This window comes from Aedes albopictus, chromosome 3, assembly GCF_035046485.1.
Source record: "Aedes albopictus strain Foshan chromosome 3, AalbF5, whole genome shotgun sequence".
In the NCBI taxonomy this organism is placed as follows: domain Eukaryota; kingdom Metazoa; phylum Arthropoda; class Insecta; order Diptera; family Culicidae; genus Aedes; species Aedes albopictus.
The window spans coordinates 381,815,552-381,830,508 of NC_085138.1; the positions used below are offsets into that span (position 1 = coordinate 381,815,552).

The 14,957-nt window shown below is 39.1% G+C and overlaps 2 protein-coding genes across 14 annotated transcripts in view; both read right to left on the minus strand.

The window, feature by feature from the left end:
- Positions 1 to 567: 567 nt before the first annotated feature.
- The window catches only part of LOC109411189 (liprin-beta-1), a 141,176-nt gene continuing 126,786 nt past the window's right edge, over positions 568 to 14,957 (minus strand). For 11 of the 13 annotated variants that reach the window (XM_019684670.3, XM_019684677.3, XM_019684674.3 and 8 more), the window contains one exon: positions 2,032 to 3,139. In XM_019684670.3, coding sequence (XP_019540215.2) covers positions 2,900 to 3,139 — 240 coding nt within the window. In that variant the 3' untranslated portion in view covers positions 2,032 to 2,899. Of the gene's footprint in view, positions 3,140 to 3,354; positions 3,389 to 14,957 lie in introns of all 13 variants that reach the window. The other 2 variants (XM_019684676.3, XM_019684679.3) reach the window with 2 other exon arrangements.
- On the minus strand, positions 2,032 to 2,872 carry LOC109411201 (uncharacterized). Its single transcript, XM_062855846.1, has one exon. The coding sequence runs from the start codon at positions 2,870 to 2,872 to the stop codon at positions 2,102 to 2,104; it is 771 nt and encodes a 256-aa protein (XP_062711830.1). The 3' UTR covers positions 2,032 to 2,101.

The following is a 14,957-nucleotide window of genomic DNA, read 5'->3' on the forward strand; positions in this document are numbered from 1 at the left end:
GAAACAATAAGATGTGCTGACTAATTGCTGTCTGAGGGTCTGAAATCGCGTTCAGTTCCAATAAATGTTTCGACTATAAAATTGTTGATAGTGCATCAATTTTTTTTTTTTAAATTTTGCGTATGCAATGAATGTAAATTGAGAGGTTTGTGTTCAAAATTTCAACCATTTCTTTGCAAAATTCAAAAGTTTCAGCGCTGACAAGCAAAACTAGGGGCTGTACAAAATTGAATGGCGCACATTTTACTCTTTCATTGCTACAACAAAAAGTACATCACCGATTCACATGAAATTTTGTAGGTGAAATGAAAACATGAAATGATATTATTAGGCCAAATTTGAGCATCTTTTTATCTATCCATTACAGATTTATAGCTGTATTTCTGTGTCCCAAGTATTGCTGATACAGGCTTTAGTACAACTTTCTGATTCCAGATAACGGAGGGCTACTCGGAACGGCCGAAAGCTTCGGATGTTGAACGTGAAACTCCGACATCCTCAGCATGATCTTTCCGAAGACTCGTGCGATCAGCGGACAATTATGACGCAAATGAAACTCATACCACATTCTTCGCATCAATTTTATTTATCTCAATCACTGATTTACAATAGGTTTCTCCTGCTTCTCGTTATCATCAATAATCTTATTATCTATTTCAACTTGAATCAACTGCTAACAAACTTGGCGACACGTGCCACATCTCCGTAAATTGTATATGCCACTATAGAATCTACAGTGTAGATAGTCGCCCCCGGATAGAATTGCTCTATTCTTTTTTTTCGTCCGAAATGTATGTGTGTGTTTGTAAATCCTTAACTCGATAAGTCGATTGTAATAATTCAATAATCCCTTTAGAGTTATGTGTAGGTTATTTCGATTTGTATAAAGTCTTCAAATGCGGTACTGCTGCTGGTATCAATTACGTTTATCATTTTAGTTATTGTTTATGTACTATTTATTTCGGGTTCAAACTCTTTCAACTGGGTCCATTCGAGGGAAATTTGTAACTTCATTTGGATTTGGTTAAAGCAAAATGCACGCACCGTTCGAGAATCAACTCAACAGTCATCAATCAACGAACGCTTAAATCTGTGCGTTTCTACCTGTGTATTCGGGGCGTCCAAACGCGTGGGGGCTCTGTAGGACGACTTTTGGTTAGTTGTCAACAATATCATCTTATGTGGGTAATTTTCTAAAGCTAAGATTTTCGCTTAGTACACTTTATTTTTTCTTCTGCCTATTAAAGCCAAGTTGTGAAACTGATCCTTCGAAAGAGAGAGAAAATGAGGCAGCATGGGGGAGATAAAAATCTACTTACAAAAGGTCAGAGAAGTCAAGACAAGGCCACTCAAAGGTGTTGATAGTAGTTCCGAGAAGTATGTTGGTTTGTGGGAAAGTTTAACTCAAGAGAAGAAATCGGATCATCTTCAGCTCGCACATATTTGTGTGAATTTATTGTCTTTGGCTTCGAATGTGTTTGTAAGGATTCGATCAGTTGAATTTGATGGGAGATTAATTACTTCGGAATTAGAAAGTTTGACTTTTATGAACAATACTTCGGTAACGGTCCACCAGCCTAGTTCGCTGGTTCCTTTTAGGTAGAATTCTTGATTTATTGGTTAAGGTCGATCAGTAAAAAAAGGTATTTCTCTCATCATCATCATCATCATCATCAAATTGTCATATGTATGTCTGTAAGTCTGGTACTCGAATAACGTTAATGATCCCCTCTCATTGTGGGCTGCGATTTACACTTCGTTCCTGTTCTAGTAGGTACACATTAGAATAGTTAATAGTAGTCCACTTAGTTGTGTTAGCTTAAATAACTGGTCGGTTCAAGTGGGACTCTCAAGATTGTTCCCATCGGTTTTCGTTCGGTGTATTCCGTTTTTTTTTCTTCAGTGGTACACAAAATTTCGTAAGAAAAGGGTGAAAGGAAAAATTTGGAGATATTCTGGATGATTGTGTGCACCACTGAACAAGGTCGTGGATTTCATTTTTTTAGAAACATAAAACTCGCTCAATAGCGACTATCTAAAAGAAACTGAATCATACATATATTTCATCCCAACGTCTTAATGGCTACAGGTTTGCTTAATACTAGACGTAATAATCAACAACGTTATTCTTAGTGAACTGGGACAGCGACAGCGCAGCAGCGGCAGAGGAACTCGGAGAAGATCCGCCTCCGACAGAGGCAGCGACGGCTGCAGCAGCCGCAGTCACGGTGGAGGTCGTCGAAGAAGCCAGCGACGTAGAAGACGAAGCCGACGGCGAATTCCTAAGCTGTTGTCCAGATGAGCTCGTCGACAGGCAGGGATTGGGATTCTGACCGGCCATCGCTAGTGCCTCGGTGATGTTGCTCGATATCGTGATCCCGTTGGCTTGCTGTTGCTGCTTCAACTGCAGTAAACTGTTGGCAGAACTCGAACCCGAGAACTTCAACAGCGACGTAGCCGTCAACGACCCGCTCAGTCCGGACTTTTTGGCCACCTTGGACAGCAGCGAGCAATTGCTGAACGATGCCGAATTCTTCACTTGCGTAGTCTTACTTATGCTCAACGGAACCGTGCAGGCCGCGTTGAACGACGCCGATCGCTGAACTGGAACTCCTGCGCTCGAGTCCCCCTGCAGCTGCTGCTGTTGTTGCTGGGACTGCGTCTGCCCCGGCTGTTGATGGGACTGCTGGGACTGGGGTCGGGCCGAACTCGCCGTGGACACCAGCGACGACGAGGAAGAATAGTTGGAACTGGTCGAAACCGATTTGCTATAAACATCCTTCACCGGTGAGAAGGATGCAATAAGGTTGTAGTTATTCTTGCTCGACAGCACGCTGCTCGGTATCGGCGAGGACGAGGCGGTCGACGACATGGAGCAGCCGGCCAAGATCAACCGCTGCTAGGAGGTGGACGTGGTCGAGCTGCGCGTCGAGGTGGGCGAGTCCGAACCGATCGTGTTGTTGTTGGTGACGTTGTTGTTACCATTGCTGCTGCTGCCTCCATTGCTGGACGATGCGTTACTCAGCTGTTGCTGATGTGAAGCAACTTCGGACCCGACTCCGGAGGTCGTGGTTGCTGTGCTGCTGCTGGTGCTGCTGATGGTACTGTCCGGGTTGGTGTTGTAGGGAGTCTTCGTCATCTGGAAAATTGGGGAACGGGAGAACGTTAGTAAACCTATCAGACGGAACTGTTCTAACATTTTCAGTTATTCATACAATTTCATTCCGATGGAATCAATTTAGTAATATCGATGAAAAAATGTATTATTATTATTATCATTCAAGCAAATGTTGATTATTTGGAAATGAACGTTTCACAGAACATAAATAAAGATAAGAAAATATATGTATTTACCGCAAGCTTGATTAAATGGTTTATCGTGACGCTCCTGGAAGAAGAAATCAATTTATGAAGCTATTGTTTGCATTTAGGCAAATTAGCAAGCTTGAAGCGTTACATCACTGGAGGAATCTGATCTGAAGCATAGGAAATGGGGAAACTGTCAGTGCGGTGTGGAATACGTTAGCAATGCATCATAGTGTCGCTAAAAGTATCCGCGTCACATCAATACGATAATATTATTTCCATGTTTTAAAATAAACATTTTGCTGAAAGTTATGTTCTTGGCAATGTATGTAAAATGAATATTGGGGAAAAATAAATTCCAGAAAGGCATGTGGGGATTTCACATGATTTTCTAAAAGTTTTCAGGGAGTTTCAGGAGAGCTTTAGAGGTGTATCAGGAGCTACATGAGTGTTTTATAAGGGTTGCAAGTGCGCCGTTTATGAACTACGTAGACTCATTTTTGGTCATCTCAGACCTCCCCCTAGTAGACTTTTCCCATACAAAAATTAGATATTGTCTATGGATCGTAGTCCCTTTCACATCTCATTCTAACCCCTACGAGTCTACGTAGTTTTGGGACGGGCCTAATTTGGTCCCTAGATTCCCAGATATTTCTTCTACAGTAGTTTGCTTTTATCATTGAAATAATCCAAAAACATTAAACAACCACCTTGATCACCTCGCAACACCATGAAGTTTCTTGATACCCTTTTTAAAACCTCAAATTCTCTTGGAAACTCCTGAACAGCTCCCAGAAACCTCCTGAAACACCTCTGAAATCTCCTAGAGCGAATCCTAAATCCTCCGATCTACAGATATTCATTGATATTTCTTTTGAAACCCATTGAAACTCTCTTGAAAGTACTCCAAAACCACCGGGAACCCCTTAGAAACCATCTGAAGTGTCTTGAAACGCCTTTTGGCGGAATGTGCTGTGATTTAGTTTGTATTTTTTCAATTTGTTTATATTGCTGTAATAGCTAATTCCTGGAAAAATCTCTAGAGAGAATCTTGGAGGAATGCCTGAAGAAAATTCCGGAAAAAATCCTGGCGTAATTCCTGGAAGTATTAATGGATGAGACCCAACAGGATTTCCTGGTGAAATTCCTGGAATTCTTGGATGAATTCTTAGAGTAATCCCTGGAGAAAATCAAGGAGGCATTCCTGGAAAAATTTCCAGAGAAATTCTGGGAGTAATTGCTAGAGAAATTTCTGAAAAAAAAAAAATCCTTGGGAAATTCCTGGACGAATTTCTGGAGGAATTTCTGGAGGAATCTGTGAAAAATTCCTGAAAGTATTCCTGGAGAATTTCATGGAAGGATCTCTGAAGAAATTCCTAGAGGATTTCCTGAAGAAATTCCTGGAGAAATTGCTGACGTCATTTCTGAGAGATGTCCTGGAGCAATTCCTGGAGAAATTCCTTGGATAAATCCATTGAGAAAATCCTGGAGGAATTTCTTGCGGAATTTCTGTAGGAATTCCTGGAGAAATCCTCGAAGGAATTCCTGAGGAAAACCCCGGGGGAATCATTGAAAAAAAATATGGAGAAATCCTTGAATCAATTTTTGAAGGAATACCTGGGGCAATCGCTGAAAAATTACTGAAGGTATTTCTGGAGAATTTCCTGGAAGAATTTCTAGAAAAATCACTAGAGGATTTACTGGAAGTATTCTTGGGGGAACTTCTGAAGGATTTCTTGGAGGAAACTTCGAAGGATTTCCTGGTGGAATCCATGGGAAAATCCTAGGAGAAATTCGTGAAGAAATCTCTGGAGAAATTCCTGAAGCAATCTACGGAGAAATTTATGGAGAAAGGCCTTGAGTACTCCCTAGAGGAATTGTTAATAATTTCTGAAGGATATCCAGGATCAATTCCTGAAAAAAAATCCTGAAGTAACTCCTGGAGGAATTCCTAGATAAAATTCTGGAAAAATCCTAGATAGAATACTGTGGGATTGTTGGAGGAATCAATGATGAAATTCCTGGAGAAATCTCTAGACGAATTTATGAAAGAATTACTGGATTAGTTTCTAGAGGAATCTCCAGAGGAATTCTATTTTTTTTCTATTTCTGAAAAAATCTTTTAATAAAATCCTGGAGGAATTTCTAGCGGAATTTCTGGAAGCATTCCTGGAGAAATCCTCGAAATTCCTTGAAGAAATTTGTGAAGGGATCCCTGGAGGAGTCTTTGAAGGAATTCTTGGAGGAATACCTGGAGGAATCCCTGAAAAATTCCTGGAGAATTTCCTGGAAGTGTTTTTGAAGAAATCCTTAGAGGATTTGCTGGAAGAATCATTAGAGGAACTTTTGGAGGATTTCCTAGAGGAATCTTCGAATTATCTCCTGGAGTAATCCCCGGGAAAATCCCAGGAGAAATTCGTTGAAGATTTACTGAAATAATTTCTAAAAAAAAATCCTCATAAGATTTTCTGAAATAATTTCTGAAGGATTTCCAGGAGCGATTCCTGGATCAACTCATAGAGAAATTTCTGGAGAAATTCCTGAAGAAATTCTTGGGGTATTTCCTAGAGAATTCCTGGAATTCCTGGATAAAATCCTAAAGGAATAACTCGCAGAATTCTTGGAGGTTTTCCTTTGGGAATTGGTGGAGGAATCTTTGGAAAAAAAAACCTGGAGAAATTCCTGAAGAAATCCTCGAAGAAATTTCTGAAGGAATCCCTGGGGAAATCCTTGGAGAAATTCAAGGAGAAATCCCAGGAAAAATCCCTGAAGAAGTTCCTGCAGAAATTTTGAGCGGAATTCCTGGAGGAAAACCTTGAAGAATTATTGGAGGAATTTCCGAAAAAGATCTAGAAGGTATTCCTAGAGAAATTACTGGATGATTTGCTGACATAATTGATGATGGAATTCCTTGATAAATTCCTGGTGAAATTCCTGGAGCATTCCCTGAAGAAATTCCTGGAGTAATTCCTCGAAGAGACCCTGGATAATAATCCTGAAGGAATGCGTGCATGGATTTCTGAAGCAATCCCAGGAGAAACTCCCGGAAGAACTCCCTTGCTCTTGAAGATTTCCTGGATAAATTTCTGTAGAACTTCCTGATGGAATTCTTGGAAGATTCCCGGAAGCAATTACAGGAGAAATCTGTGGAGGAAGCCCTAAAGGAATGCATTGAGGAAACTGGAGGGTATCTTGAAGGAATCTCTGAACAAAAATCTTGTTAGAAGTCTTGGAGGGATCCCTGGAGGATATCCTAGAGGAATGCCTGTTGGAATTCCTGAAGGAATCTATAGCAGAACTCATTGAGAAACCTCTAGAGGAATATCAGGCGAAATTTCTGGAGGAATTCCTGAAGAAATTGAATCTCTTATAGAATTCGTAGAGGAATATTGGGAATAATTCCTGAATAAATCGAAGATGGAATTCTTGGAGAAATTGTGGAGGAAGTCTTATAAGAGTTCCTGTAGAAATTCCAGGAGGAATCCCGGAAGCCATTTCAAGAGGATTTCCTAAGGGAATCCTTAAACAGTTCCTGCAGGAAGCACTGAATTAATTCCTGGATGAGTTCCATAAGAAATACAAGGATGAATTTTTGAAGGAATCCTAAGAAAAGTTCCTGGAAGAATCTTTGGAGGAATTTTCAAAATAAGTTGTTGCAGAAAGAATTATATAAGGAATTTCCGAGTTAAGCCCTACAGAAATTCTTGGAAGAATCCATGCAGGCATCCCTGGAAGATATCCCAAAGGAATGCTTGTAGGGATTAACGGAGAATCTCTAAAAATACTCCTGAAGGAATCGCTAGAAGAATTCCTGGTGGAATTTGTGGAGGAAACTCTAGAGGCATTTCTGAAGGAATCCCTGGATAAATTTTTAGGGGAGTCCCTGCAGCAATTCCCAGAGGAACCTCGAGAACAATTTCGAGGAATCTCTGAAGAAATTCGTGGAGGAATCCCTTAACAAATTCCTGGAGGAATCCCAGGAAGAATTCTCGAAGAAACTGCTGATGGAATCCTTGGAGAAATCCTGAAGGAGTTCTAAGAAGAGTTCGTGGAGGAACTTTTTTTTTTAGTTTTTATTTTTGTGTATTTTAACTTAAATGCTAATTCTACACTCTCGTGGAGGAACTCCTCGGGGAACCCATGTAGCATTTTCTGAAGGAATCCCTGCAGGAGTTGCTGAAGAAACCCCAGGAGGAATCCCGGAAGCAATTCCTAAGGGAATCCCTAAACAGTTCCTGGAGGAAGTACTGGATTAATTCCTGGAGAAGTTCCTGAAAGAATTCCAAGAGGAACTCCAAGAAAAAGTGTTACTGGGGGAATCCTTGGAGGAATTTATACAATAATCCCTGGAGTTGTTCCTGAAAGAAACGCAGAAGATATTCCCGGGTGAATCCCTGGAGGAATTCTTGAAGGAAAACCTGGAGGAATCCCTGAAGAAATCCCATGAGCAACCCTAGAAGCAATCGCATGAGGAATTCCTTAAGGAAATCAATGAGGAATTCCTTAGGAAATCCCAAGAAAGCTTTCTTAACAAATTCCCGGAAAAATTTCTGTAGGAAAAAAATACGAAGGAATCCATGTCGGCAATAATTTTTGTACGAATTGTTGTTGGAATCTTTGGATGGACTCTCAAAAGAATGTTTTATATAATGTTTTAAGGAACTCCTGGATGAATTTTAAGCTAATGTCTGGTAAAATTTCCAGTACGGATTTCTGGAAGATATTCCTGCTGAAATACTTCGAATTATTTTAGCTTGAATTATTGGAGCAATCTCTAGTGAAATTATTGAAGGAATACATGGAAAAATCCCCGAAATCTCTGAAAATCTGACCAACAGCGAAAAAGGGCACGCTTTACTGATTGTGTTAGCGGGGAAGTTTGACAGCGTAAAGGGAGCTCTGACGGTTCTGCTCATCGAAGAACTTTGCCGTAAGCCGATCTACGACACTATGATGCTCATTGGAGTGGTTTGAAATGCATACTGCGATACCTTCGTGGAACATTGGATGCAGTGATGTATAGTGTAGCAGCATCAAAACAACACAAATGTGCGGATCGAATATGTCGATGCAGATTTTACCAATGATGAAAACAAACGCAAATCTGTACCTAGATATGCTTTCCAAGTTTATGGAAATTCGGTTACATGGGCCGCAAAAAACAACAAATGGTTAGTTTGTGTTCTTCTGAGACCGAACTAATGGCTTTGTGCTGTAAAAAAGGTTTGTGGCTAACAAACGTCTTAAAAAATAAATGTGGATAGCACCCCATTACTTAATCATTATGGAGAACAACACATTAGATATGCCGAAGAATCCAGGAGCCACCAGAGGAAGAAACACCTGGACATTTAGTGTTAAGTATTGAAGTATTTCAAATTGGTAAATATATGGACGATAAGGTCTTAATTTGTTTTTGTTTTTTTTTTTTCTGCAACCCTCCTCCCTCTTTACGAGAAATCTACTTGAAACCTCTGCCTCCCATAGACTATCACGAAAGTCACGTTGACCTACCCTCTTCATAACTCTCTTAATCTGCCCATAAATCCCTCTGAAAATCCTACCTCGCCTTAAGACCCCCGTTTCCCGTGACACAACTTTTGACCCTCACCCTCGAAACCATTCTGAGAACATGGAAGTCGATTCACTACAATATTCAATTTTTCAGCACGGTAACGGTTCCGATCAACCTGGAACCGATTGGTAGGCCATCATCGACTTGAGATCCTAGCCCAGCCTACGGTTTCGGTACAGTCCAGAAGATCAATAGAATTGAGTGTATTGAAAAATTATCTCAAAAGTGAATTACAGGCCGAACATGGTTATCCGCGGATAAGAAGAAAAAAAAAACTATCTGTTGAATACTCCAGGAATGCCAACTGGAGATACTTACAGGTTTCTTCAGAAACTCCTCCGGATTTCTCCAGAAATACCATCCGGGTACTCTTCCAGCTAGTGAATCTCTCAAATACTTCAGAAGTTCCATTTATAGAATCCAATTTTAAGAATTTATTCTAGAAATTTGTCCAGAAATTCCTCCATACTTCTTTAGGGATTCTTCCAAGTATGTATTTTATTTACAGCAGGGACCCAGGAGGGATCTAGGGATTTCTCCAAGAACTACATAATGATTCCCCCAAGAAATTTCTAGTGGATTTCCGGTAGGAACTACAGATTTCCGAAAAGAACTCATGGAGGATTACTAGAAGAATATTTGACAGAATTTCAGGGTAAATTTCTAAGAGAACCGCTGGAGCAATTTTTGACAGAAACCATGCAGAAATTTCTGCAAAAAAAATCATGGTAGAATTTCTGAAGAAATTCCTATTCCTATTCCGAAATTTCTGAGAATACTGAAAGAGCCTCAAATTTTATTCCGCATGAATCTCTGGAGAAACTTGCAAAAAAAACCTCTGGGCGAATTTCTGAAAAATCGCTGGAGGTGTTTCTGAAGAAAATCAGGGAAGAATTTCATAAGCATTACATGTAAGATTTTCAAAAGAACTCCAATTTCATTTGGAAACGCTTGTGGAGTTTTCTGAAGGAATACCTGAGAAAATTTCTAAAGCAATCCTTGAAAAATAAAACTTCGCATGAATTCATCACAGACTTTTTTTTCGAAAAAATCCTTTGAAAAAAATTTCTTGGGGAATTTCTGAAGGCATTTTAGAAGATTTTTTGAAACACGCTTGATAGAATTGCTGAAGGATTTTCTAAAGGAAATTATGGATAAATTTCTCAAAAAATGTATAGAGAATTTTCTGAAGCAATCCATGCAAGCTTTTCAAAAAGAATGCTTTGTGAAATTCCTGAATGAATCTCTGGAGAAATTTCTTAAGCCAGAACAGAAGAAAATTTCCGAATTAGTTCTGGGAAGAATCAGTAAAAGAAATTTCTGGAGGAATTCTTAAAGATTTTTTCCAAGGATAATTTGGAAGATTTTTTTTTAAGAATTCAATGAAGATGTTTCTGAAAGAAATTCTGTAGGAATTTTTGAAGAAAGCCCTCGAGGAATTTATGCCTGGAAATGGAGGGTATCCCTGGAATGACGGGCTTGGTGGTCTAGTGGCTACCGCTTTTGATTCGTATGCAGAAGGTCATGGGTTCAATCCCTGGCTCGTCCTTTTCATCCTACTTTGTATCTTTCTATCCACTTTCTTTCGCTCTCTTTTCTCTACATATACAACTCATGTACAGTGGCGTTTCGGTTTTATCACTAGTCGTTTTAATCACTACTCGCCCAAATTCACGGTTTTCTGTTCGATTATATCACGATTTTCATTTCGTTTTTATCACTTGTTTTAAAACATTCCGAAACCAATATAAAATCAATACAGCATTGTCCAGCCCACCAAAACAGTTAAAAAATATGAGCTACGACTTATATATTTTGCAGCGAAACGATTTTGGATAAAAAATTTACATTTATTTCTCGTTTCGCTAAATTCACGGTTTCGTTTATATCACGGTAAAATTTTTTTTGACCGTGATAAAACCGAAAAACCACTGTATATTCATATGTTCATAGCCATCGCTAGAACCAGAAACGAATTGAAAACAAGTCGTTTCCCTCCCTTCCAACTTCTACTCACAGCACAGTGTATATTAGGGCAGTTCAGACTTTAAACATGTTAAAAATTCAAAGCTCCCATATGTTCATTACAATCCTTGGTGCAAAACTAGAGTCCAGTCAAATGTTTAGCCATTTCGGTGGTGATTCAATGGTGGCTTAAATGCTAAATAGGTTTATATGGGAATTACTATGGAGAATTTTCGAAAAGGGTTCTCCGCGCTGTAGAGCATTACCACATGGATAAAGGCGTTGGGTCAAAGTCAAATTGAATTCTTCAGATCTCAATGATGAATGTTGCCGAAGACCGCAACTCGTTTCGACTCACGAGACAGAAGTTATTAATCAATATTCATTCATGCATGCTTGAACAGAAGACCACAGCTCGATCGACACGCTTGACACGCAATCATAGTATGCGTATTACCTTCTTGCACATCTTGCAGGACATCGTGTATAAAGATGCGCATGTGAGTGAGAATTTGTTCCCCGTTTGTAGAAATAAGTTCCGGTCTTCAGCAACATTCATCATTGAGATGTGAAGAATTCAATTTGGCTTTGACCCAATAACTTCATCCATGTGGTAATGCTCTGCAGCGCGGTGAACCTTTTTCGAAAATTCTCCATAGTAATTCCCATATAAACCTATTTTGCTCTTGGGCCACCATTAAATCACCACAGAAATGGCTGAAAATTTGACTGGACTCTAGTTTTATACCAAGGATTGTAACGAACATGTGGGAGCTTTGGATTTTTGACATGCTTAAAGTCTGAACTGCCCTAATATACACTGTGCTGTGAGTAGAAGTTGGAAGGGAGGGAAACGACTTGTTTTCAATTCGTTTCTGGTTCTAGCGATGGCTATGAACATATGAATATACAGTGGTTTTTCGGTTTTATCACGGTCAAAAAAAATTTTACCGTGATATAAACGAAACCGTGAATTATAAGTTATGCAACCAAAGCGTACTGTGTCGCTTGACCTTATTCACCACACAATCTATCACGAACACTATAAAAACCCCTATCCATGGATCGCATCACCGACCCAACGGTGACTCCCAGATCTCCCATCCTTTCCGTCTAACAAATACCCCAGTCCGTGCGGGTTGTGGGGACGCAGAGTGCTCTCGGTTTCTAGTAGCAACAACCAGTATACTCTAACATTCCTTTCCCTTCCCAGCTGACTATAAGGACTTGGCCGGCGCCGTTATTGATCAAATATGCATGAGCTGCTAAAATTACACTTTGAGAATAAGTGGAATGTCCTAGCCCCTTATTCAGTTGGATCTCAGTGCAATTGGTACCAGTTCAGATCAATCACGGAGGAGCAACCATTGACATGTACAGTATGCGGCAGGAAAAAATGCGAAAGTGTTTTTCAACTTCAAACCTCATTTTCGTCCATTTGTCATTAACCAATCTATGTTTCAACGTTCCATGATCTATAATGAGCTAGTTTTCTGAAAAGTTAATTAAAAAATTTCCCATTTTGGTCACTAACCTTTACAGGGCGGCGCCTGAAGATGAAGACAACCAGAATTTTCAAACCGCAGAAAATCGCACAGGTCGCTAAATTTCGCATCTGATAAAACAAAATTTTTGATTTTCTCTACAATATCATCAAATATATGTACTTATTTCATCTGGTATGTGAAACTACATGGCTCTGGATCAGTGTGGTCTGGTTGTTCATCGAATTTGAGCTAATTTTGTTACTGTTATAGTCATTTTGTTTAATGACCATTGGGCGCGCAGTTTATTGATATCCGCTAATTAGGCCTACATTATCACATGTTAAACATCAAATATGTTCATTTTTATTTTTCAGTGCTAGAATATAGACATTGACTGATACACTGTCATGAAAAAATAGTCATACATATCCCATATTTAGCGTGTAATAGTGCCTTGAACTTTTCGCATTTTTTCCTGCCGCACCCTGTATAGTCAGAATTGATCGTTTGATCGTTGATCGGAAATGGAGGGTATCCCTGGAATATTTATTTTCTTTCGCATGATATTCTGAACGATCCCTGAAAGAACGACTTTTTGTATGATCAAGTTAAAACTACAAATTTTGAAAAATCACAAAGTTGGTTTTCCAATAACCGAGAATATAGAAGAATGGAATTTTGGTATGTTGCCAAAATGTTTGGGATTGGCAACTTTTTTTTCTCTCACAAAAAAGTTCTCCTAGCTGTAACTTTTCATAGAGGCCATTAAAAATTCTCAGGTTTCGACTGTTTGTCAGCCTATGCATCATTGGTAAAATTTTGTACTCGATTTGTCAATCTTTCGCGAAGCTTAAACCATGTAAAACCATGCGTAAAACACTATTTTTGAACTGTCATATATCCGAAACCGGTACACCGAATCGAATGAAACTTTGAACGTTAATAAATAATATATTAATGCTACAGAAGGCTTTAAAATATAGGCACTTATTGAAAGTTGAAAAAAAGTTATGATGCATTCACACTTTTTGGATCTCTCTCGATAAAATGCATTTTTTTTTGCATCAATGTCATTACATTTTAGTTTTTATACTCAAATATTGTCTACTTCTGTTCTCAAGATATCTTTAAGATATATTATAGCCCATATAGCTTCAAGGAAAAACACATTTCATATTTTTGTTTGGTATTGTTAATTTAACTTATTGTCATGTATAAGGGTGGAAACGATAAACCGGTATAACTTTATTCTTTGTGAGAAAACATTACATTTTATAATATCGTATCAAGTATCAATATATTGATAATAAATGCTCAAAATTTCATTGAATTCGATTCACTGGTTTCAGAGATATGACAGTTCAAAAATCGATGTCTAAAAACCACGTTTTACGAGAACAGTTCTAGTTTCGCGAAAGTTTAATTAATCACAAGTTTGTACAAATGATGCATTGGTATAATAGGTTGTCAAACAGTCAAAATTTAATAAAAGTTCTAGGAGAGGGTTGGATTTTATTTTGGATTCAATGTATTCAATAAAGTGGTGTTGCATAGATCAGTGGAATCCATCTCAACTATCGAAAGTGCGATTAGAAAGTGGAAAAGGTTTTCCAGATTCTGCGTCTGAAGAAGCACTTACCACAATATAGTGGCATTGCAAAGCTCAGTGGTTCCCAATCTCGAGTCACGAACCATGATCATTTCGCAAGATCCGAAAGTCCGACGAGAAGGTGTGAATGCTTTTTGAATTCTAGATCTCAAGGACCACTCATTTCAATAAAGTGTTGATGAAAAGTCCAGAGGTTTCCAATCTAGGGTCGCGGCCCATGTCAATTTCTCAACAATCTTAATCTCTTGAGATCGCCCGCAAACCCCCTGAGAACCCCTGAACTTCGAAGCGATCGCTTGTAGTTTCCTGTGAATTCTGAAATATTACTGAGACACGTTGAAACGCCTCTCGGGATCCACTGAGAACCTCTGAAACCACCACAAATCTCCTGAAAGACCCGAAAAATAATTACATTTCGTTTTCACACTTCTGTTTCTTGAAAATACTCTTCTTTGAGATGATCAATCCGAAAAACATATGAACTTCTTCGTAGCACTTTCGATTCTTGAGAAATTCTACTGGCCCGTGACCCAAGATTGAGAACCACTGACTTCGCAATACAACTACATTGTGATGGGTACTCCCTGGAGTGCAGAATTCGAAAAACCTTTTCACTTCATCCTCACACCTTCGTAATTTCGATCTCCACCAACTAATTCTGAAACTGAACGAAAACAACGCATCCCTGATTCACGCACTAATTCCCAAATATCGCTCCCCCTGATTTACACTCTCCCCCCGCTTTGAGCGTAAATTGGGGTTTAAGTGTATATCTGTTACTAGAACATCTTGGATAATTTTAAATAAATTCATGTCAGGATTTACAGGATTTGGATAAGGAGATTCCAAAACATTTTAACATATATATAAAAATGCAGTGGCATACGTGGGACCGCGCATAACTTGCAAACGGATGGTCCGATTCGGGTCGTCTTAGTTTTTTTCAGTTAGTTTTCACCCAAGGAAGGTTTGTGAGGGAAAAAACATTGAGAATTAGTGATTTTTTTGGAAATTG

Coding starts and splice junctions, on each gene's coding strand:
- LOC109411201 (XM_062855846.1), bottom strand. CDS start 2,872: ATGTCGTCGACCGCCTCGTCCTCGCCGATACCGAGCAGCGTGCTGTCG.